This window comes from Larus michahellis, chromosome 10, assembly GCF_964199755.1.
Source record: "Larus michahellis chromosome 10, bLarMic1.1, whole genome shotgun sequence".
Classification (NCBI taxonomy): domain Eukaryota; kingdom Metazoa; phylum Chordata; class Aves; order Charadriiformes; family Laridae; genus Larus; species Larus michahellis.
Window position 1 is genome coordinate 16,961,222 of NC_133905.1, and position 23,295 is coordinate 16,984,516.

The following is a 23,295-nucleotide window of genomic DNA, read 5'->3' on the forward strand; positions in this document are numbered from 1 at the left end:
GAGTGTCTCTCGGGATGGGAGGGCTCTGGTGGGGCTGGCGGGCTGGGACATGTCCTGCAGGGAGCGGAGCAGAGCCAGCAGCACAGATTTACGTGCCAGACTGGAGCCAAGCACATGGATTAAGTTAATGGCAGGCCTGGGGGGCACGGAACGATAAGCAACAAGTAGAGACAAGGAGGGACATGGGTTTAAGGCCAGAAATAAGAGACAGAAGTCTGATTCCTCAGGGCTTGGATTTAATGGCTCTGAAGCACTTGCAATGAGCCCCACCGCTGAAATACCTGCACCTTGTTGCCCTCTGAGCAACCCCCTGTGCTTGGCAGAGCCGGGGCTGGGCTGCCCATCCCCGGGGAGGCAGCGAGAGGGGTCCCAGGACCTCTGCTACCTGTGGGACCTGGCCTGAGGTGAACTGCGGTGACTGGAGGTGACACAGGCCAGTGGTGTTTCAAACTGAGCAGGAACAAAGACCAGAAGAAACCAGTCCCTGAAAGAGCCTCCCCCTCCTGGTAAATCTCCGTAAATCTCTGCGGTGGCTGGGCCTGGCCCTCTGGGGTAGTTTTACATCAGCAAGGCTGGAGTAGGAGGGCTTTTGTCAGGGCTGCGAGCGGGTCTCTGCTGGGCTCACGTTCCAGCCTTGTCTCTCATGATAACCAGACAACGGAGCCCTTAGAAATTTCCAGGGGCTAAATGAACACATCCTCCCTCAACCTGGGGGGTGGAAGGAGACAACTTTGGTGGGCAGGTACAGCGCTGTTGCCCCCGAGGCTCCTCTGTATGAGGGGAACAAGCCCTGCCTGGGTCTTGGTGCTGCTGGGCAAGCCCTGTCCCAGGGACAGGAGCGGGGCAAAGGGAGTGCTGGAGGACAGGGCGTGTGTGGGAACAGCCGCAGAACAAAGCCATGGTGGGGGGGACAAGCGCAGCCAGGGATCCGGCTCCTATTTTTAGCCCACTTCCTAAGGAAGCGCAGCACAGGGGCACCCGCTCCCCCTGGGAGCCCTCCAGCCTCCGTGACAGTGTAAGTGGAGCTGCTGGCAGGGTGAGGGACGTTATGGTTGGCCTTAGCCTCAGCAGGAGCCCTTCCACCTGACCATGACAGGCCCAGGCCCAGTTCCAGGCCCGGGTCACTCACGATGGGCCTGAGCCCAGGCCCAGTTCCAGGCCTGGGTCACTCACGATGGGCCTGAGCCCAGGCCCAGTTCCAGGCCCGGGTCACTCACGATGGGCCTGAGCCCAGGCCCAGTTCCAGGCCCGGGTCACTCACGATGGGCCTGAGCCCAGGCCCAGTTCCAGGCCCGGGTCACTCACGATGGGCCTGAGCCCAGGCCCAGGCCCCGGCCCCTCACAACAGGCCCAGGCCCAGGCCCCTCACGACAGGCCTAAGTGTATGTCCCAGTTCCAGGTCCCTCACGACAGGCCTCACGACAGGCCGCACGCGGCGGCCCACGCTGTCGAGCCCAAGTCCTAGAGGAAGCCCCGGGGCGGGGCAGGGAGAGGCCGAGGCCCCGGCCCACAGGGCCCTCCCAGGCCTCCCCCGCCGCCGCGGGGCCCTTTGTGGCGCCACCACCGCCACCCCCCTGGGGACCGATGTGGCGCGGCGCGCTTTGACATCACGCGGCGTCGCGCAGCGATGACGCGCAGGGGCGGTGCGACGGAGGCGGCGGCGGCGGCGGGGCCCGGACCGGAGTCGGGGCGGGTGGCGGAGCCGGACATGGCGGCGCGGCCCGGCCCGCGGGAAGATGAATAAGGGCTGGCTGGAGCTGGAGAGCGACCCCGGTGAGCGGCGGGGGCGGCGCCGGGGCGGGGGGGAGGCTGTGAGGGGCGGGCCGGGGGCTGCGGCCTAGGCCGGGGGGGCTGTGAGGGACAGGCTGGGCCTGGGGCCTGGGCCGGGCGTCTGTGAGGGACGGGACGGGGGTTTGTGAGGACAGGCCGGGGCCTGGGCCGTGGGGGGGCTGTGAGGGACAGGTCGGGGTCTGGGGGAGTCTCAGAGGGGCAGGCTGGGAGTGTGGGGTGTCCAGGTGAAGTGAGGGGTGTGTAGGCAGGGTTCTGGGGTGCAGGCCTAGAATGGGGGTGTGAGGGGGACAGGCGTTGTGGGAGTATATGGGGTGGGAAGTGGGGCTGGGGAGGGGGCGCGAGGAGAGGAGGGCCATGGCCAGGGAGAGGTGCTAATGCGTGTGAGGGGGTGCCTGGGGGTGTGGGCAGAGGATTGGGAGGGCAGGCGAGGGTGGAGGGGAATGTGGGGCAGGAGTAGTGTGGGTCCTGGGGGGAAGGGGGGCTGTGCGGGGTCAGGGTGTGTGGGACATAGCCCAGGGAGGCATAGGGAAAGGTTATGGGGGTGTAGGGCAGCCAGAGAAGGGGGTATCAAGAGACCAGGTGTAGGGGTGCAGGATGAGGGCAGGGATGGGGTGAACAGGGCTGCCAGGAGCATTGTGAAGGCTCGGAGTGGGGCCTCGGCTCTGTCAGGACTTGTACATGGGGTCTGAGGTGTCATGGACTCCTCTGTGTGTGCATGTGTGGTTTGATAAACCCAGGGATCTGTGGAAAAGATCTGAAATGCTGCGAGGCTGTGGCATGAAGCATTCCCCTTGTTTGCAAGTACGCCCCAAAATATCACTGGAATACACGGAGAGGTGAGCATATGGGATGCCCCTTGCTACAGGAACAGCTCTGACTGGTGATTGCCCCATTGTGGGCAATTGAGGACAACCTGTGTCACTCGGGAGCACATGAGGGTGTCATCTCCGTCTTGTGCATGTCAGATCCTGTCATCGCTTTGCAGCTGAGCAGGTGGATCAAACCCTCTCCCCCAGGTAGTCCAGGAAAGGTTCTGAAGAGCCTGGTGTGGCACCTGAGCTGCCGGTAGCAGGACGGTCATGGGTATCCTCTTCCCGCCGCATTGGAGAAAGTGTTTTCTGTGGTGGAGTCCCAAAGTTTGTTTTGTGAGTTAGGATTTGAGGGCCAAAGCTGGTGTCAGCTGCGACACTGGCTGAGCATTGCTTTAACATCTCTGAATGGCCGAAGTGCAATGTGGGGTGTCCTCTGAGACAGGAGTCTTTTGGATGTGGTGGTGTATTTTTGAAGCTGTGCATGAGGAAATTGGACCACTGGCATTATATTTGTCTTCCTGCACTCAGAGAAGGATTCTGTCTGCTGTCGGTCTCCCAGTCAGCCCAGAACTTGCTCTTCTTTATTCTCTTTTTACTGGTACTTGGGAATTGTTGAAATTGTTCCCATCCTCCCCCGTCTTCTTCATCATGACGATGCTGAAGACAAGACATGGTTTGGATTCTCACACTGGGCAGAGAAGGTTATTTGCTTGGAAGATAAGCTGTCTAGGCAGAGGCAGGCTCTCAGCATACCACACCTGCACTCCTTCGGATGTGTGGAGGTTCAGGTGCAGAAGTGGCAGCTGGGACAGTGGTTAGGAATGACCCGTGCTCTGCTCTCGGCCTTCAGCATGTGCCATAAGCTGCCCAGCCCTCGCCATGGGGCTTGGGAGTGAAAGCTCGCGGTGCTTTACTGGTGAGGAAGGGTCGGTAGATCTAGATTTGAGCTGTCTTGCTGTGGCTGCTTGGCGGAGGGGGGAGCCTCCAGGCTGCTGGCATAGTATTGTGTGTGCTTGTGCACACCAGAATGTTTCCTCCATCCAACTCACATAATTTGGGATGGAGGTTTCGGGTGTTCCAGGAGTGATCACAGCAGCAGGACTGTGCCTTTCATGGACGTTGAGGTAATACGAAATATTGAAATGAATTGGAGAAAAACCGCAGTTGGAAGGGACCCCTGGAAGTCTTTGGCCCAAAGCAGAGCTGACTTCAAAGGTAGTTCAGCTTACTTGTGGCCATGTCTAGTTGTATATGCCCAAGAAGGAGATTTCCGAGGCCCGGTCCCAGGGCTGACCACATTGGTAATGAAGAATTGTTTGTTTCTGGGTGCGTAGTCAGAATTTCTCTTGCTTCAGCTTGTTCCCATCACTTCTTGTCCTTTCATGGTGCGCTCGGAGAAGTTTGGCTTCATCCTCCCTCTGACTCCCCGGATATGTTGATCAGACAGGATGAAAACACGCGACGGCTGACTTCCCATCTTCTTTGGTGCAGCCCTGCCAGTCTGTTGCACGGTCCTGGAGGACTGCCGCAGAGATGCAGGAGTGCTCTGGGCTGAGCCACAGCAAACTTGGAAGTCCTGCTTGGTCTTCTCCTTCTGGTGGTACCTGCAGGAGCCGTGCTGCTTTCAGCATTTATGGTTGATTGTGTTTGCAGGGCCATGCTCTGATGCAAATCTTCACTGGCTGCAAGGCAGAGCTTGTGATACGGGTCACATCTTGCGTCACATGTGTTTTGTTGTGATCAGTGGGCTGTAATTGTTGAAACTGGAGAGTGAGCGAGGCTTTTGACCTTTGTGGAAGCTTTTACAGTTGAGAGACTCTACCGGTAAACAGCTGTGACACCCGCTTCCCTAACCGACGCTATGTAAGGAGGGAACAAGAACCATGGCTTCCCTAACGGACACTATGTAAGGAGGGAACAAGAACCATGGCTGTAAGGAACATCTGAAGATCTTTATGATCTGCAAGGAGCACTTGCTCTAAGGGGGTTGCTGCAAAGAAGACAGTGAGACTGTGGCAGTGCCTGAAGTCTCTGTAGATGTCACCTGTATGACACAGCCCTCCACAATTTTGAGCAAAAACACCCGTATCAGAAAGGAGCTGGGGTTTGGTGTAACAGCGTTACACAGCGAGGAGGCTGTCACTGGTTCAAGCATGTTATTTCCATAGCGTGTTTCTTCCCATAGACAATTTTGTAAGAAATATGATGTCTTCTGCTAAATTAATGGAGACTTTTTGCTCCCAGAAGTTTCCTCCCTGCTTTTGTCATTTTAACTTTGGTGTGGAAGCCCCCTGGGTGCTTTCCTTCTTGATTGAGACACTTACATCAGGTTCCTTAAATCCTTTGCTTACAGGGATGTTTCTCAGGATTGAGTCCTTCTTATTGATATTCCCTGGCCTTCCTCCCAGGCTTTCAGCAGCCTTTATTTGGGAGTGAAAGAAGCAGCTTTATTATTCCAGTCTCGAGCTTGCTAACTGTGCATGCAGGGGGACTGCCTAAAAATTGGGCCAACTGCCTTTGCTATGGCATCAGAGCAGAAGCTGCTGCTCAGTTGCTGATGTCTAATAATCTTTCTTCTCTTTGCCATTGTGTCTATATCCTTGGTTATGTCCTTCTCTAATGGGAATTTTGTAGTCACTTGGAGACAGGCTCTTGGATTTGGTCCCCCAGGAGAGAGGGAGAAGGCGGCGAGCCTTTCGGCCCTCATACTTCCCTGCAACCCTGTTGCTCTGAGCTGGCTTTCTCTTCACTGGCTGTCTTTCAGTAACAAGAACATAAATTGCCTTTTTTAAAAATATCCTGTGATCTATTCGGCCGCCTTTCCCTCCAGTTAGAGGAGTGTGTGCCATTTGGGTGCTCCCTGCTGCTGTTCATGGTGGGGTTTTACTTCTTGGCCTGGCATCTGAAGTGGGTCAGGATGCTGAAGGTGGGTCCAGCTTCACTGGGCTCTGGCAGGAGAAGGTTGATTCAGGTCCTCTTGAGGAAGAGGATGACAAATGGGGATGAAGGGAGCCAGAGCACCTCTGTAGCGAGCCAGGGCTCAACAGCTCTGCTGCTGTGGAGTCAGTGTGATCCCAGTGCTTCTCTGCTGCATTTTTTCTGCCTGTGCCTTGGTCTGGGACCACGTGGGACCTTCAGGGGCTGCTGGCAGCACGTTTCCTCTCTGTGCCCTTCACCTAGAAGTAACCTGTTGGTTTTGTTCCTTTCCAGGTCTCTTCACACTCCTGGTAGAAGATTTTGGTGAGTGCAAGAAGCCTTCCTGGGAAGTTGGTTTTGTGTTTGACATTACCCCTATTCCTTTCTGGTGGGCTTTACAGCAGCTTCTGCCCTTTGTTTGCAGGGGTCAAGGGAGTGCAGGTTGAAGAGATTTATGATCTGCAGAGCAAATGCCAAGGGTAAGTCACAGACATGAAAGTATGGGTTTTATTAAGCAGAACGCATCTGTAGGCCTAGGAACTCATCGCTGGGCATGCAGAAGGGACCCTGTGAGCTCATCGGTCATGGAGGTCAGCGTTGTAAGTGATGAACCAGGAGTGCTTCATCACGTTTGGGGCAGACGGGCAATCTCGTGCCTTGAGAAAGACCCTGTGGGGCAGTTGGGGGACATACGTCAAGGGATTCATCTCCCTTCTTCCATGGAGAAGTGCAGTGCCAACCAGTGGGCTTGCAGCATGAGCTTTCTCCCTGTCTCAGTGCTTTGAAATGGCTTTGAGGCTGTCACTTTCTTAAAAGTCATTGTCTGAACTCCTCTTGAAAATGAGTACAACACGTATTTAAAAGGCGAGGTCATTTGGTGGTCGGGCACTATGCTGAAGGTTGGTCAGCATCCAGAGGTGAATTTCACCTTCCATTTCCCTGTCTCGAGTCTCTTAAGACCTGTCAACCCCCAAAGTTTTCAAGCTTGATTGTTGTCTGAGCCCAGAGCATCAGCACAGGAGAGTGTCCTTGGTAATGTGGGGCTGGGGGGACTTGCGGCAGGGATGGTCACTTCCTGAAAGATGAGGCTGGTGGTTCTGCTTTTCCTCTGTCTTTGCTCTGCCTGTGGTTTGAAACAGAAGGTTTCTGGCGCTGGGCAGAGCAGCCCCACTGATGTGGTCCATCCAAAATGATGCAGCTGCTGACTTCTCTCCACAGCCCTGTGTATGGGTTCATCTTCCTGTTCAAGTGGATTGAGGAGCGCAGATCACGCCGGAAGGTCTCTACCCTGGTGGATGAGACGTCGGTGATCGACGATGACATCGTTAATAACATGTTCTTTGCTCACCAGGTAGGCTGGAGGCAGGGGGAAAGTGTGTATGTGGGCGTCCTGTGTGACACCGCAGGGAAGCAACATACTGAGAAGCTGCACTCCTCTTGCCTGGGAGACTCTCCCTCTTTCCGGGGAGTCTCTGCCCTGAGCTCTGGGTTGGAGGGAATCCAGCGGGGGCTGCGAGCCTGTCTGTGGCCTGTGCTGTGACAAGTGCTCATGGGGGCATGGTGTGGCTCACTAAGCGAGACTGACCTCCCGCTTCCCTTTGAGAGCTGAGGTCAAGTCACTGCTCTCACAAGTGGTTCTTGCATCAGCACTCTTCAGTTGATTATGGTTGACACTGAGGGGTTGTTGAAGGGTTGCCTTGTTCCTGCTGGTTAAGATGGTCCTTGTGTCACCCTCCAGCTGATCCCCAACTCCTGTGCCACCCACGCCCTGCTGAGCGTCCTCCTAAACTGCAACAATGTCGACCTCGGTCCCACGCTGAGCCGTATGAAGGATTTCACCAAAGGATTCAGCCCTGAGGTAAGGGCGGGGGTGTGCAGGGCTGTGCATGGGTGGCACATGTGAATCTGCCTCTCGCTCCCCTCTCGGGATGATGCTCTAACGAGGTGGCTCCTTTCCAGCCCTTCGTGGCTGTACGCTACATCACTATTGGCTCTTTCTCATCTTCTTGCCTTGCCTTACTCAGAGCATTGGTCCCATTACACTGGGCACAGCTCTGAGCCTTCTGTTGTGTTATTCCCTAGCCTAGGTGCATTCTCTAAGTCTGTGATCAGAAGTCCTCTCTCCTACCTTCAGACCTATTTGAAGTCTGTGTTTCTCTCTAACCGTAGTTTCTTTCGCAGAGGTTGTGTGTTATCTTCATCTTGGGTTTTACCTGTAACTCAGCAGAACAGAGGGTGTGCCTGAAAGTTGCTCTCCTGGTCCTGTGTATGGATGGCGGGAGTGGGGAGCCGGTGGGTGAAGCTGGTGTGGCTGTTTCCTGTCACTTCTCAGTTGTTTCCTCTCTTGCTGTTTGCTGCAGAGTAAAGGCTATGCCATCGGCAATGCCCCAGAGCTGGCCAAGGCCCATAACAGCCATGCCAGGTGAGTGAGGGGAACCTCTTGCACCCCACTTTCGCTGGAGGAGGCAGGCTCTCCTCTGACCTCCCGCCTTTTTTGCTGTTCCAGGCCAGAGCCACGGCACTTGCCAGAAAAGCAGAATGGTATCAGCGCTGTGCGAACCATGGAGGCTTTTCATTTTGTCAGTTATGTCCCCATCAAGGGACGGCTGTTTGAGCTGGATGGGCTCAAGGTCTATCCCATTGACCATGGTAAGAGTCCACCTGTTGCTAGTTGTTGATGTAGTTGAATAGACATCCTGGTATGTCCAAATGCATGTATTATTTTTCATTGCCACTAAGCATTGCCTAATGTTTGAGCAGAATTGCTCCAATGGCTCACAGATTTGTCCTGAGTTTTGATAGCTCATTTTGGAGTTTATGCGCTGGGGACTGTGTCTAGAAGACAATTATTTCTAAATGCACTGCATTGCTTTTTCCAGCCTTCTGATTTTCCTCCCCAGTTGCTCAGGGTCATGATGTCTTTCTGCAGCTCTGAAATAACTTGGTATTGCGAGCAGGCTTTGTCTCCTCCTTACCCTCTCCTTGTGCCAAATAGCCGCTGAGTGTTGAGGCACAAGGTCCCAACACAGATCCCAGCAGGCTGCTCAGGTTACTCCCTTCTCTTACAACTTGACCACTAGTTCTGTCTTTCACTTACTTATCCCCGCTAGGACTTTGCTTCTGTCCGTCAGGCCCTTTGGTAAGGTACCCACTTCATGTACTTGGGTTTCTTAAGCATGGCACTAGATCCAGTGGAAGGTGGATCCCCGCAAGACCTGGGATTTCCTTGGACTTTGCGAGCCCGGAGCCTGTGAATCACTTGTGGTCTGTAGGGTGCAGAACTTACCTTTCTGCCCAGCAGATAACTCACATTGTCCGTTCAGAAGGTGGAAGCAGGGTGTTCCACTGTATGGGCTGACAGTGTGGTCCTTCTGCCTCCTGGGCCCCTTCTTGACTTGTTCCCTGGTATGTTCGGGAGCTGTGAGATTGCCTTTTGTGGGGACAGCAGGTTCCGCTCTGTGAGTCTGAAGCAGGAGCCTTGGCCTGCTTTGCTAATTCCAGCTCTGTCTCATTATCACAGGGCCGTGGGCTGATGACGAGGAATGGACAGACAAAGCCAGGAGAGTAATCATGGAGCGCATTGGCCTGGCCACTGCAGGGTAATGTACCAGGCCACGGTCCATGGGCCCTGGCCCTTTGCTATTTTCCCCTGGATTATTTCTACCGTGATCTCTGTGCGACAAGTTGTGGGAGTGTGGGTGGAGAACATTGCTTGGGAGGGGTGCAGATGTGCTGCCTCCTTGCCTTCTTTTGCTTACAGTTTGCTTGCCTTCAAAGCATGCAGAGAAGCTGCACTCTGTACGATGCAGAGTCCCTGCAAATGGCCATGGAAGAATAAGAGTGGCCAGATTAGGTGCCTGTTAGCTTGAGTCCATAGGAGAAGGAATGGTGCTTCTGGTCCTGAGCTGGGCCTCTTGGCTGCTTGGGCATGAGGGTGACCGAGCACTGGCACAGGTTGCCCAGAGAGGTTGTGGAGTCTCCATCCTTGGACATACTCAAAAGCCATCTGGACATGGTCCTGGGCAACCAGCTCTGGGTGACCCTGCTGGAGCAGGGGCTTGGAGCAGATGACCTCCACAGGCCCCTTCCCACCTCAGCCAACCTGTTTTGTGTTGTGGCTGAAGCAGCTTTGCTCTGATTCTTCAGCCAGCCTGCGGTTGACTTGGTTTTGGGGGAAAAGCCTCCTGTGTGTTGGTGTTAAACGCCAGGGCAGGGGAGGTGCTCCCTGGAAAGGTGTGTGGGGTATGGCTGGTGGCCTGCTGACCCCCCCTTTGCTGGGAGATGGGCTTTCCTCTGCCAGCTTGTGGCTGATGTCTGCTATCCCCTCCTGCAGGGAGCCGTACCACGACATCCGCTTCAACCTGATGGCAGTGGTGCCTGATCGGAGGATGAAGTACGAGTCCAAACTGCACATCCTGAAGATGAACCGCCAGACTGTGCTGGAGGCCTTGCAGCAGGTAGGACAGCACAAGCTTGAGAGAGTGTGAGCCTGGGGTGGGAATAGGCTCTGTTTTCAGGGCATCTCCCTGTGCTGTAGGGGCCCTGGATATTGTTGTTTTGTTGTTGTTTTTTTTTTCCTTGGTAAATGTCTTCTGGGAAGAGGAGATAACTAGGATTGCTGCTTGGCGTTTTACTGCTCACCTGGGAGGTTATCCATGGCATTATCAGTTGATTGTGCACATGGGCATTTGGTGGCTGGCTCACCCTCATGAGTTCTTCTGCAGTGCTTGAATGGGAGGGATGTATTTGGGTCACTCCAGTCCAGCGCTCAGTTTCTACCTGTCATTTGTCTTCAAGCTGATCCGAGTAACTCAGCCTGAGCTGATCCAGACCCAGAAGTCTCAGGAGGCTCAGCCTCCAGAAGAGGCAAAGCCAGCCAGCAGCAAGACCGTGACTCCAGAGAGCACTCATCCAGGTAGACCCCCATACCAGTGGTGTTGCCAGCCAGCCAGCCTGGCCTGCCATGGAGCGAGCACAGGCTGGTGACGCCGGCTGGCTGACTTGGAGCTTGAGGCAGTTTTGTGGTCAGCTTCACTTTCTTTTCTCCAAGCCCAGCTCCATGTGCACTGTGCTGGGGTGTGGTGGATGCCTCTGTGCCTGGGAGGAGTGTTGGAGGGATCAGAGCTTGAAAATGGGAGGGCTTAAGCTTAGGGACACTGGTGACAGCTGTAGGTGGAATGGGAAGCGGGTATGATGGTCTGGTGGAGCGTAAGAGCTCTTCTGCTACATGGAGTGGGCATGGGGTATCAGAGGACATTGAGTAAAATGTGATGGTGCTGGTCATGAACAGCTGTGCTATGCTTGTATGGCAGATGGCACCGATGAGCCTGCCAGCCAGGGCCACCCTGCGGCCACACAGAGCCCACCCAACAAATCCAAACAGGTGGCAAAGACATCAGCGAGCAGTATCAACGGGGCGCCTCCAGCAAACCCCAACCCCATCGTGCAGAGGTTGCCAGCCTTCCTGGATAATCACAACTACGCCAAGTCCCCCATGCAGGTAGGCTGGAGCTCCAGGCCAGCAGCACACCTGAGTTGAGATGAGCTTTTCAATTCCAGTCCCTCACCTCCATGGGACTCCGTCAGCCAGTCTCAGCCCTTCCCCTGCCCGCCCTTGTGCTGACCTGGGCTGGAAGGTGAGAGGGTAAGCACTGACCTGGCAAAAGAGGTTAGTGTTAACGTAGGCCAACTGAGCAAGCACTGGGGAGAGTCCCCCGTCTCCTCTTGAAAGAGGCAAGACCCAGTGCTCAGCTGGACCGAGGATGTGTCTGCTACGTGTTTTCTCCTTGCCCTGCTGCCAGCAGGCCATCAGCAACGGTGTTTTGCAGGAGGAAGAAGACCTTGCAGCAGGAGTGGGTCGCAGCCGGGTCCCAGTCCGACAGCACCAGCAGTACTCGGACGATGAGGATGACTACGATGATGATGAGGAGGAGGAAGTTCGTAACGCCAACTCAGCCATCAGGTGACAGCTTGAGCTGAGGGATGGGGGGCAGGGAGCTAACACTTGTAGAATCACCAGTGGTGGCTCCCAGATCTCTTTCCTGAGCGCCATTAACTGTGCTAGAGCTTGTACCTCTGTGTGCAGTTAGGGCTGTTCTCCTCTTCACCTGCTGTTTTACTGCTCACTCACTGGATTTTGTAAAGCTCTTCTGTAGCTCTTCGCAATCAACCCTGAATTTTGTCTGCCCCAAGTATAACTGTATTGGCAGCAGCTTTGGGGAACCTCAGTTCCTCAGCGTCGATTGCCAGATCAGCTGCTGGTGACAGTTCTGGTGTGCTTGGGCTGCTGTGAAGATCAGGAAGGTGGGGTCACAGCGAGGCTGCTTCTGGGGCCTGTGGAAGAAGAGCAGGGGTACACAGCGCCCTGTGCCCCCGGTTGCGTAGGGTTACCTGCAGCTGAGTGGTTCGGTGGGGTTGGGTGCCTGCCAGAGAAGCTCGTGGCAGTGGGGGTGACCTAGAAATGTTGCAGGCCTCGCTTCATCCTAGCAGACAGCCTGGAGTGCTGAGTGCGGAGCTGGCAGTGCCTGCACTGGGCCCCCATCTCCTTCCACCAGCTGCTCACCTTCTCTGCTGTGTTCCTGGGCAGGTACAAAAGGAAAGGGCAGGTAAAGCAAGAGCACGTGGCGGGAGCTGCGGATGGCCAGCTCTCTGTCCTCCAGCCCAACACCATCAACGTCCTGGCTGAGAAGCTGAAGGAATCTCAAAAGGATCTTTCTATTCCCCTGTCCATCAAGACGAGTGGCGGGGGTACGGCTGTGGCGGTGGTTACCCACTCCCAGCCCTCTCCCACCCCCAGCAATGAGAGCACAGACACCGCCTCAGAGATCGGCAGCGCCTTCAACTCCCCGCTGCGCTCTCCCATCCGCTCGGCCAACCCCACCCGTCCTTCCAGCCCTGTCACCTCCCACATCTCCAAGGTGCTCTTCGGCGAGGAGGACGGCCTGCTGCGCGTCGACTGCATGCGCTACAACCGGGCTGTCAGGGACCTGGGGCCCGTTATCAGCACTGGCCTTCTGCACCTCACAGAGGATGGCGTGTTCTGCCCGCTGGCTGTTGCAGGTAGGTGTCTGCCAGCTTTTCAGGGGGTGGCATCTCCCCTGCGGTGACGGGACAGTGTCCTTTAATTTAAGGAGTGGATACCGGTCCTTTCCGATGGCTCTTAACGCTTCCTTCCCCTGTGTGCAGATGGGGGTAAAAGCTCCCCCCCTTCCATCAAACCCGGTGAAGAGGCCCCGGTCGCAATCAAACTGGACGAGAAGGAGGGCAGTGAGGCCAGTGACAGCAAAGAGAAGGTGGGACTTGGCAGGACCAGTGATCACCCTGGGGGGGAAAAGTATTCTCCCAAGGTGAGTTTTGTGCTGCGACAGCCCTGGGAACGTGGAGCTCCCTGTGCTCACCCAGAGACGCAGCAGCAGTGACCGAACCGCATGTGCACGCTGTCCCGCTCGCGTGTCGCCGCAGCCGTGCCTTGGGGCACAGGGCAGTGCAGGTTTTGTGCCTTGCGTCATCTTGGGGACATTTGCCGTGGCAGTGGGCAGAGCCACTGTCTCCTGCAGCTGAGACGTTCGACGTGCTGTGCTCTTCTTTGGGCCAGAGGCTGGTGGGACCCCGCGCCCCCAAATCCCAGCCTGCTCTTTACTGCCTGTCTGCGCCCTCCAGCCAGGGACAGGACCAGGCTCAGGCAGCACAAGTCCATCAAGGTCTCTCTGAAGGAGAGCTGGCTAGAGACTGTTTTACTCAAAAGGGAAGTCTTCAAATTTTGTAACTGAGAAGAACCAGGCCCTGGGGTGTTTCTCCCCCTGGTCCCAGAGAACCAGGTACACGGGGCTGGGCCAGGCTGGGGCAGAACCCAGCTCCCCTGGGGCTGGCCCTAGTGCTGTCTGTCTGATGGATCACCCTCTGACTCAGAAATTCCTTACCATGAACTGATCTTTTTTTTCCCCTGGCAAGTGTTTTTTGCTCGGATGAATTCTCCCTTTCTCAGTGCAGAGAGGAACACCCACCAGCTCCCCCCGCTGGCTCCTGGGCTGCAGCAGGGGTTTGTCTGCTCACGTTTGCTCTGCTTGATCCTGGCAGGAGCTGCTGGCACTGCTGAAGTGCGTGGAAGCAGAGATTGCGAACTACGAGGCCTGCCTGAAGGAAGAGGTGGAAAAGAGGAAGAAATTCAAGGTGTGTTTGTTGATGGCTTGTTTGTGTTGTGGATTTAGCTCCCTGAAGACTTCTGTCTGGGGTGTCTTTATGTCAAAGTGGAGGGAGAGTGGTTCAGCTGAGAATGGCGATGGGGAGCATTTGGGGTCCCTCTCCTGTTACCAGACAGCCCTGTGGGGCAGAGCTCAGGCCGGGACAGACCGAAGCCGCTGGGCAGCACTAATGAGCTTGAGGAGTATGGTGTAGCGCTGCAGCTGGGCCACAGCTGAACATCAGCACTGGCAGGAGGAAGGGGGGAGTCTCTGCCTCAAGGCCTGTCAGGATTTCTTCCCTGCCCACCCTCTCCTCTTCCCAGTTGCCCTTTCTGCAGGCGTCTGAACTGGGATGGAGACAGTCCCAGTTGTGCGCTGGCCTGAGCCGGGCTGGGAGGTTGGTCCCTTCCTGCTGTGGTCTCTTTGGCCTGTGGGTTGGGCCAGGCAGGGTGGTTCTTTGCCCTCTGGCAGCCTTGAGCTCTCCTTTCTCCCTGCCAGCCATTTATTTGTGGATTTGTCATCTCTTTGTAGATCGATGACCAGAGGAGAACCCACAACTATGATGAGTTCATCTGTACCTTCATCTCCATGCTGGCGCAGGAGGGTGAGCCGTGCTGTGTGGCCGAGTGGCTGGAACATGGGGTTCAGATTCAGTTGCGGGGGCTGCACCGAGCGTGGCAGAGCAGCAGCTGGGAGCCTGGGCAGCTCACCCAGCCCTGCTCCATTTCTGCCCAGGGTAGCGCTCAGTCTGGGCAGCCACTGAGTCCTTCTGATTTTATAGTCTTGGGAGGAGCTCACTGGTGGTTTTGGGTGAGAGAAGGAGGGCTGTACTCTGGCATGGGCCGTACCAGCACTCCAGCACGGGCTATGTCTGTCTGCCTCTCTCCCTGCAGGCATGCTGGCAAGCCTCGTGGAGCAGAACATCTCTGTCCGCAGGCGGCAGGGGGTCAGCATCGGCCGTCTGCACAAGCAGAGGAAGCCGGACCGCCGGAAACGCTCCCGCCCCTATAAAGCCAAGCGGCAGTAGCCTGGGAGTCAAGACTGAGAAGCAGCAGCTGGGCTTTGTGACTTTGGGCAGTGGCACTTGGATCTATGTTAGCCTTTGCCCAAGGAAGTGGGACCACAGCAACAAACCCTCGGCCGAAGTGGAGACTGGGGACAAAGAGAAATCAGGTTTTCCTCTGAGCCCAACTTGCGAAAGGTGGAAACGCGTTGTCTTGAGGGGAGTCCCTGCAGCTGCAGCAGAAGGCAAGCTGGAGTGCCCAGCTGCCAAACAGTGCCACAGCAGCTCCCAGACGCCGTGGGCCTGTGTCTCGGTGCCATGGCTGAGGACTGCAGCAGGAGGGGAAGAGCCCACCCAGCCGGCGGCAGGTCTGGCTTGTGGGAACACTGGTGGTGCCGACGTGAGGCTGTGCTGGCCGCAGCTGGCTGTGGCTTGCGTCCTCCTGCGTCCGGGCCTTCAGCTCTGTGCTTCCATAGGACATTTGTGTCTGTTTTCTATCCCTCTCCCTCCCTTCCCCAAACTCATTTTTAGTTCTGACCCAGGCTTTGTCCGTTGCTGAGCATGACGGCTCCTGGACAGAGCCTGTTCTCCTGCATCTAATCCCCAGAGCTGGCCGATGCGTGGCCAGGGAGTCCTGCCTTGCCCTGCCTCACTGCTCCCCGGTGGGCCGTGGCAGCTCTGTTGCCGCATGAGGACAAGTGGGCTTATCCCTGGAGCTGGGCCTTATGCCCAGCCCTCCATGGTGATGTGGGGGGCAGCGCATGGCTCTGCTCCCATGGCTGCTCCCTGGGGGACCAGCTCTGTGGCCCTGGCAGTGCCTGGGGGTCATGCGGGGTTGCTCTAGGCCCAGTCCCCAGAGAAACCCCCGTGATTTATGAACAGACCAAGTTCATAGGGTGGCCTCGGTGCTGCTGGGCACGGTGCTGGGGTGGATGCTGGATGTGGAGTCACTTGGTGCCCTTGGCGAAGCCCGTCAGGGTGGGGAGAGGTGACAGTGTTTGCTGTAATGCCCACGGCAGGACGGGGAGTGCAGGGGCGGCTGGAAGCAGTGGAGGGATCCCAAAGCTGCCCAAGCCGCTCGTGGCTGCTAACCCAGAGCTTGCCTGCCGCCTCCTGCCAGCATTCCTGCACATGGGCTTCTCCTGCCTGTCCCCAGGAGCGATCGCAGAAGCCAGAGGTCAGCACCTCTCGCCGGAGGTGTCCTGAGGCGTAGCTGGGCCAAGGGGGGCTGCCGCAGGAGAGGACTGAATTTTGCAAATGTGCAAATTTGTACAGATCTTGACTATGGAATGAAACTGTTCTTTTGGTATTTGTTGAAGGGAAGAAAATCCTTCTGTCTCTTGCTGTGTCTAATATCAAGTTCTGTAAATAATGGATCTGTCTGAAGGAATAAAGCTATCCTGTAACAGCCAGCCAAAGGAGAGGTGTGCGAGGGAAGGGAGAGGGGCATGTGTACAGCGAGGAGCACCAAGTGCCTGCTCCGGGCCACATTGTCCCAGCTACTGCTGTGGTGCTAAAAACTTGAGGTGATTGTGGGGATTGCAATAACACCGGGTGAATGGGATGCTGGTCGAGTCAAGCTCAATTTATTGACACAGCTTGGGGGGCAGGGGAGAGGGGGAGCACCCGGCTGGCAATCAGCGCTTGGCTCCTGCTGCCTACCTCTGTGCAGGACGGTGGAGGCTGGCTCAGGCCCTCAGCTGGGATGGTTTCCTGGGCTGGGTGGGTTTTCTGGCTAGAAGTCCAGTGCACAGATCAAGGCTGTGCCCCGTTTGATCCAGTGCTTCTGTGGCTTGTCCGTTGGGATCTCCACAGCAATCACGTAGTTGGTGGAGTGTCCTGTTGTTGACAGCGTGCCTGTAAGGGGGAGAAGCAAGGGCAAAAGGGTGGTACTGCAGCCCTTGCTGCTGCACACTGACCCGGGTGTCCCATGTGAGATCCCCTGTCCCATTCCTGTGCTAGGTGACAGGCTGAGCAGGGCTGGGGGAAACAGGCTTGTGTATTTTGGGGTGTGGGCTTGAGGAGAGCCTGCCCAGAGGCACTGCTGCACAGCCAGGGTGCCCGGTGTCTCCATCTCCACAATCACAGCAGAAGAAATCTCCCTGGCCAGACTCAGCCAACAGTGCCTTGCTCCATGCCAGTGTGTGGCAGGAGGAACTCCTGCAGCCTCTCCTGGGCTGCCCTTACAGGCTGCTTCTACAATCATGGAAAGAGACCTTTCCACCTGGCTTGGTGGAAAGAGACCTGGGAGCCCTGGTGGACAACAGGATGACCATGAGCCAGCAATGTGCCCTTGTGGCCAAGAAGGCCAATGGCATCCTGGGCTGCATCAAGAAGAGTGTGGTCATCCTCCCCCTCTACTCTGCCTTGGTGAGGCCACACCTGGAGTCTGTGTCCAGTTCTGGGCTCCCCGGTTCAAGAGGGACAGGGAACTGCTGGAGAGGGTGCAGCAAAGGGCTATGAAGATGGTTAGGGGACTGGAACACCTCTCTTAAAGGCTGAGGGATTTGGGTCTCTTCAGTCTGGAAAAAAGACGGCTGAGGGGGATCTTATCAACACTTATAAATACTTAAAGGTGTCAGGAGGATGGGGCCAGGCTCTTTTCAGTGACGCCCAGTGACAGGACAAGGGGTAACGGGCACAAACTTGGACATAGGAAGTTCCGCCTAAACATGAGGAGGAACTTCTTTACCCTGAGAGTGGCAGAGCACTGTCACAGGCAGCCCAGAGAAGTGGTAGAGTCTCCATCTCTGGAGACATTCAAAATCCACCTGGACGCGTTCCTGTGCAACCTGCTCTGGGTGACCCTGCTCTGGCAGGGGGTTGGACTAGATGGTCTCCAGAGGTCCCTTCCAACCCTATGATTCTATGATTCTAAATACAAATATCATCTCCCTTGCTTCTGGAGATCTGTCTTTAGGGCACCTACCTGCGCGAGTGAGAGTCTTATAGATAGGGCACAGGTAGGTGCCGGTGGCTGGCGGCTTGCGGTTGGGGACAGGAAGCAGCCAGATGACGGCCATCTCTGTGTAGAGCTCCTTGGGGCGTGACTCTGCTAACTGAAACGCAGCAGGGTCCCAGCGGGCGCCTTCCAGAAACAAGCCGTGGATGTAGCAGCCTTCATCGGGAGGGCGAGTGAGCTCGCTCACTGCCTCCTTCATCACCTGCGCAGGAGAGCAGGCCCAGGGCCCTGATCAAGGTGTCCCTGGAGGCTCAGCCCCAAGGACCCCCTTAAGCAGCTCTTGGCTATGTCACCGCTGCCCAAGGGGAGCCTGTCCCAGCACACAGATGGGCTGGGCTGGGTTTTCTGGCACCTCCAGAGCCTCTGGAGAGGGACGTGAGCAGGTCTGCAGAGGCACAGACATCTCTCCTTGCCTTCCAGAGGTGTCTGGCAGTGTGGGTGGGTATATCTAAGCACAAAGGGGATGATGGGATCCATGGGCAGCTGGGGAGCTAGTGGCTTCACCTCTTGGGCAGGGGAGGGCTGGAACTGCTGCCTTTGTGGCCTTCTAGCAGCAGATTTTTAAAAAAATCCAGAAAAATCCAGAGCCTCTGGCTGACTTACTGACCTTGAAGCTAAATGAGATGGTGTCGATGGAGATGACGTACTTCCTGGCGAAGTTCTGCAGTGTCCCGGTGAGGAAGGCCTGGGGGAAGAAGAACCCACTGATCCAGAACACGGAGGGGATCCCGTGGCTGATCCATTTCTGCAGGAATTCAATCCGCTGCACTAAGTCGTTCACCCAGGATGCCAAGGGCTTCAGCGAAGGGTAGGCCTGTGGGGCACCCACAGAAGAAAGTGTTGAAGGTATGCAAGGACATCCGGGACCTTGTGCCCCAGTTGCTGATAGCTGCCCAAAGCCCAGGGATTCATCCAGCTTGGGAACAACTACAAGCTGAACTAGGCAAGAGACACCTCCATGCCAGGGGAGCAAGAGCCAGCTCCATGTGAGACAGCCCAGTTCAGCTGTGGCGGTTGATGACCCGTTCCCCTTGTTCGGGTGAGCTCCTGCAGGCAGCTGGGCTGGCCGGGGCACGTACCTTGGCATTCCACATCTCAGGGACGGTGTTGTTGTACAAGCTGCTGGCCATCAGCTCCAGCTGAGAGGACATCACGACCAGGCCCTTGAGAGCTTTCAGCAAATCCTTCAGCGTCTGAGCAATCACCTCCAGGAGCTTGTTGTACCTACAGAGAAAGAGCAGAGGGATCAGAGCGACTCGGTGCAGTGGTTTATCGCCCACGTCTGTCCAGAGAGGGTCTGGATCTCTGCACAATGAGTGAAGCTCCTCCCTGTAACCCCCAGCCCCATTCCTGTTTAAAGGGGGTCTCACGGCTGCCCCCCTGGATTGCTGACAATAGCAGATGGAGACACTGATCAGTCCCTGGAGGACAGGGATCAGCTGAAGGCTCTGGTTGGGACAAAACATTTGTTACTGTGGCTGGCAACCCCACTGCCACGTTCAGCAATGAGGTTCCTCAAGGGGCCTACACATCTTGGCTGTGCCCCAAGGGACCACCTGTCCCAGGACATGATCCCACAGGGGTTTTACCTGATCACCTCCTGCACCAGCACTGTGTTCATGGACTCTTCGTAGAGCAGCGGGTATTTGTGGATCACCTCTGGCAGGTTCATGGGGGCAGGCAGTTTTGCCAGGATGACTTTGGAGGTCTCCTCCACGAGCTGGAAGGAAGACAGCAAGTCGGTGAGCATCCTCCCGACCATGGCTGCTGAGAAGGGGGAGAGTCAACACCTGGCTGGCAGTGCCATGGTGGCACCTGCTGAGAGCTGGTGTTTGTGCTCGCTGCCCACGCTGGGCACTGGCTGCCAGACCACCGACGGGATTGGGGCACCCACCTCTTCCCTGCTGTGTCCTCCCACTGTGAAGGTCTTGGGTTGCAGCTGCGTAATGGCCCCCAGCAGAGCAAAGGTCTCGTTCTGAGCGAAGGTGATGTTGGCGTTGTCGTGTAAACCAAAGAGCTCTGGGCTATCGTTGAGCGGCAGGCTCTTGATGTACCGGAGGTAGCCCTGGAGAGGAATCCACGTAGGTTGTGAGGCCAAGAGCACAGGCATAAAGCTGTGGTGGCCCTTTGGTCTGCTATGGGCCTGGCCCGAAAGAAAAGACTAAGCCAGGGTTGCTGGATAAGCTAAACTCAGCAGATGACAGCCCTGCAGGTTCAGTTCAGAGCTATTCCTTGTCTTGGTGTTGGAGATTCATTCATCCAAGTTTTACACAGCTCCTTGTCTCCTGTCACAGCCAGGAAACCTAACTCGCAGCTTTGCCTTAGGGACAGCTTCTGTGTGGCCTGAGCAATGCTGGCTGACACGGGAGTCGGGCTGCCGGGGAGGCTGAGGGGGTGGCAGCTCCTCTGAGCCAGATTTGGTGGCTGAGCAGAGGCCACGGCCACAGTTCGTGGTCTGGCTGGGGAGTTAAATTGCATTTGTGTGGAAGCAAGCACATGCTACAAGAACGGGCATCTTGACAGTGAGCTTCCTGCAGAGCTCCTGGGGTACTTTAGGTATGCGGCATCGAAATGATTCAGAGTACAAAAGCTTTCAGCTGGGGAACTCTGGTGGCAGCTGCTACCACCTCCTGTGCACAGGGACAAGATTTTCCTCCTGTTGCTTGAAACAGACGGAGCTTCCTGAAAGCAGCTGAAAATCCCCAGGTTCTTACCAACTTATATTCCCCCAGGGAACTGGAAACGCAGTGGGTTTCAGGGAGGAGTAGGTCCCCTTTGCACTATGACGACCCCCCTGGATCTATGAGCTGCAATTTGTTACTTGAGTACTTACGTCAAGGTCAGAAGAGGTACTGATCTGCTTGTAGATCCCCGATTCAGAATAAGCAAACTCAGGAATCAGAACCTCAGGCTTGTAGAAATCTTCTAAAATATTCATGACGCAGCGCCTGTCCCAGTCATCTGTCACACGGCCGCCGTAGTTGATCTCCCCAGCCGTGTACTTCAGAACCTGAGAGGGAGCCCACCACGGCTTTCCGACCCACACGTGCGTCATGAGCCTGTTCCCTCCGCAGGAGGGGCCAGCTCACGCGCTTACCTTGTATGGGATGTCAGTGTATTCGCTCAAGAACATCTGCAGCTGACTGACGCAGATGCGGAGGTCTCCATCCGTGAACTCATAGGGGATGTTGAACCCCAGAGGCCCAAACTTTCTCCTCTCCAGCATGGTCCCATGGAAGAAGCAAAGTGACAGCAACAAGGATTTAAACTCTGTGACCTGTGGGTAGGGGAAGAGGTGCTCAGTTTGGGAGAAGACATCCTTGGATGGGGTAAGTTCCTGCGGTGACCTGGCAGAGGAGATGTGCCGATTCAGCAGTGCCACCTGGAGAGGTGGAAACCTCAGTCAGGCTGCTGTGCTGGGGAAGGCTGTGACCCGCTCCCTTGCGTAAAGAGAGCTGCAAGTGCCTGAGGCCAGGCCTCCACAATCCTGTTGCTTCTGTTTCTCAAAGCAAAACTCCTAATTGGCCATCACAGAGTAGATGTAGGCTTAGGAGAAATACCACTAGCCCACCTCTAGCACGCGAGAGCTCTAGTGGAAAGGAAGATCTATGCCTGGAGAGGATCAATATCAACATTGGAACAGGCATGGGCTGGGACAGCAAACCAAAGCATGACCTGGGTCTTACCTTGGGGCAAGAACTCAAGAAGTCATCACTGAAACTAATGTAGGACTTGAGCAGGTTGGCCTTAAGCCCACGGGGGGGCTCGATGGTCATCTTGGAGCTATTCTGTAGGATGGAGACAGGGAAGCGGTTGCTTGGCAGACTGGTGAGCCAGAGGCGAAAGTCCTGATGCACCTGGAAATGCAGAAGGCAGCAAGCGCTCAGAGGGTGCAGGCACAGCCCCTGCAGCTGCTCCTGCACTGGCCCTCTGGTTTTATGGGGAACCTGTGGATGGGATGGAAGTAGATCTGGGCTCCTCCCAGGGCTCCAGCCTCCTGCCTGTCATCCTCTGAGTGGGCAGGCTGCTCACCTTGCTGGGGTCAATGCCCTCGACCAGTCTCTCCAGTGAAGGCATCCAGCTGGGGGCCAGGTGGCAGTTCTGGAAGAAGACCCAGTTGCCCTGTTCCATGGCATTGCGCATCATGGCTTCAGCACAGGGGCCCTGAGGAGGCAGACGAGAAGAGCTCAGAGACCCTGGTCCATGGTGGGTTGTGCCCTGCTGAGCTGGACAGGGAGACAGCTGCTGGGTGGAAGGACCACTTTCCAGAGCTACAGCCTGGCTTTGTCCCCATGGCTCAGCTGGGTCTTTGCTGTCTGATGGCACAGCAAGGGGCCTTCTGCAGCTTTTGCAAGCCTGTGCGTCACAGCATGGGAGGGTGGAGGGAACAGAAGAAGTAGGGATGGATTTGGGAGAGGGTCCTGAGGCAAGAGGGTGTTTTCACTGGGCTGGAAGGGTATTCCACCTCCTTGGAGCTAGGCGAGATCACTGGGAGCACCGACAAGACCGTGCTGCCCCAGGTCAGCACCAGCAGCTTACCTGGCCTTGGCCCAGAGAAATGGCAGACAGCTTTTCAGAGAACTTCATTTCTTCAGCAAACTTGTAGAGGTCGACAGCTGGGTCAGTGCCTGGGGACAGAACAAACACCAGGGGGGTGGTGGCAGTGGACTCCCTGAAGACGACCGAGAGGTCAGTGGTCTGCAACACAGAAAAGTTGGTCAGAGCAGAGGGGCCATAGTGGCACCATGTGCAGCACCTCCTCACCCCGCCTGGCCTCCAGCTCCCCTCCAAGTGTGCTCTTGGGTGCTGAGGCCAGAAATATGTTCAATAAGGGCCTAGTACAGCTCTCCTCTGGCAGGATTACGATCTGGGCAGTGACCGCTTTCCCATTTGTCAGTCAAACTCTTCCCTCGTACGCTTGCGCTACCTGCTCCCTCCCAGTGTGGTTTAACTGGCGGACAATAGGTAGGATATCCCTCTGTCCTGGTCTGAGCGACACGGGACTAATTTCTCTTCTAATGCTTGGGAAAACTGCACTTTTAGAAGATTCTAGAAGATTCTAGTGTCTGAATTTGTGTATTTACTTTATAGCCAGCTATGGTGTGTGGGTTTCAAGGTCTCAGTGTCCTCCAGCTTGCCAGGTGTGGGAACGAGGAGGAGCGAGACCCAGACACTTGACCCAAGCTGGCCAACAGGATTATTTCATACCATGAATGTCACATTCAATATAAATTAGAAAGTTTGCTGCAAAATTCTCTCTCCCTTAATGGCTGCGACCCAGAGAACTTCTTGCTGGTGCCAGAACCCTGAGCCCGTCCCTTCCTCCTGAAGCCACAGCACTCGCAGTGTCCCACATTTGCTGTCCCTGCTGGGAACGCACAGCTTCCTGCTGATGGAATGGGCTGAGGATAATCCCAGTATATTTCATATTGGTATTGGGATCAGTAGTGGTTCTTTAGCACTATTAATGTTAATTATTTAGTCTTATTCTATTAAATCTGTTTATATTTCAACCCTCGGGTTTCTTTATTTTTTCCCAATTCTCCTTCCTGGGTGGGGAGGGGTCATCAGGTGATAGAATAATTGTCTAAATGACAATAAGTTGTTGTGAGTTTCTCAAACCGTAACACC

At 55.8% G+C, this 23,295-nt stretch overlaps 2 protein-coding genes across 3 annotated transcripts in view; one reads left to right on the forward strand and one right to left on the reverse strand.

Annotated features, from left to right (window-relative positions):
• The first annotated feature begins 1,485 nt into the window (after window positions 1-1,485).
• BAP1 (BRCA1 associated deubiquitinase 1) lies at window positions 1,486-16,114 on the forward strand. 2 transcript variants are annotated; one of them, XM_074602229.1, is made up of 17 exons: window positions 1,486-1,773; window positions 5,814-5,843; window positions 5,944-5,998; window positions 6,738-6,870; window positions 7,258-7,377; window positions 7,880-7,941; window positions 8,026-8,168; window positions 9,040-9,118; window positions 9,853-9,976; window positions 10,317-10,434; window positions 10,832-11,019; window positions 11,348-11,481; window positions 12,106-12,578; window positions 12,705-12,811; window positions 13,596-13,688; window positions 14,231-14,303; window positions 14,593-16,114. In XM_074602229.1, exons 1-17 carry the CDS (start codon window positions 1,737-1,739, stop codon window positions 14,724-14,726), a joined length of 2,103 nt encoding a protein of 700 aa, XP_074458330.1. In that variant the 5' UTR covers window positions 1,486-1,736; the 3' UTR covers window positions 14,727-16,114. The 2 variants fall into 2 exon arrangements, with proteins under 2 accessions (XP_074458330.1, XP_074458329.1); XM_074602228.1 differs by having other exon boundaries at window positions 1,487-1,773; window positions 12,705-12,865.
• A 144-nt stretch (window positions 16,115-16,258) lies between these two features.
• DNAH1 (dynein axonemal heavy chain 1) overlaps window positions 16,259-23,295 on the reverse strand; it is a 72,686-nt gene continuing 65,649 nt past the window's right edge. The window contains exons 68-78 of the mRNA XM_074602227.1: window positions 22,204-22,362; window positions 21,697-21,828; window positions 21,351-21,611; window positions 20,762-20,941; window positions 20,498-20,674; window positions 19,559-19,729; window positions 19,254-19,384; window positions 18,744-18,888; window positions 18,272-18,478; window positions 17,632-17,866; window positions 16,259-16,559 (exon numbers count right to left, since the gene is read on the reverse strand). Of these exons, the coding sequence (XP_074458328.1) occupies window positions 16,438-16,559; window positions 17,632-17,866; window positions 18,272-18,478; window positions 18,744-18,888; window positions 19,254-19,384; window positions 19,559-19,729; window positions 20,498-20,674; window positions 20,762-20,941; window positions 21,351-21,611; window positions 21,697-21,828; window positions 22,204-22,362 (1,920 nt within the window). The 3' untranslated portion in view covers window positions 16,259-16,437. The remainder of the gene's footprint in view (window positions 16,560-17,631; window positions 17,867-18,271; window positions 18,479-18,743; window positions 18,889-19,253; window positions 19,385-19,558; window positions 19,730-20,497; window positions 20,675-20,761; window positions 20,942-21,350; window positions 21,612-21,696; window positions 21,829-22,203; window positions 22,363-23,295) is intronic.

What these genes read in the sequence shown, in the direction of transcription:
- BAP1 (XM_074602228.1), top strand. Translation starts at nt 1,737, where the DNA reads ATGAATAAGGGCTGGCTGGAGCTGGAGAGCGACCCCG. An exon ending in ACATGTTCTTTGCTCACCAG is followed by an intron (nt 6,871 to 7,257) that starts GTAGGCTGGAGG and finishes GTCACCCTCCAG; the next exon opens with CTGATCCCCAACTCCTGTGC. An exon ending in GGTCTATCCCATTGACCATG is followed by an intron (nt 8,169 to 9,039) that starts GTAAGAGTCCAC and finishes TCATTATCACAG; the next exon opens with GGCCGTGGGCTGATGACGAG.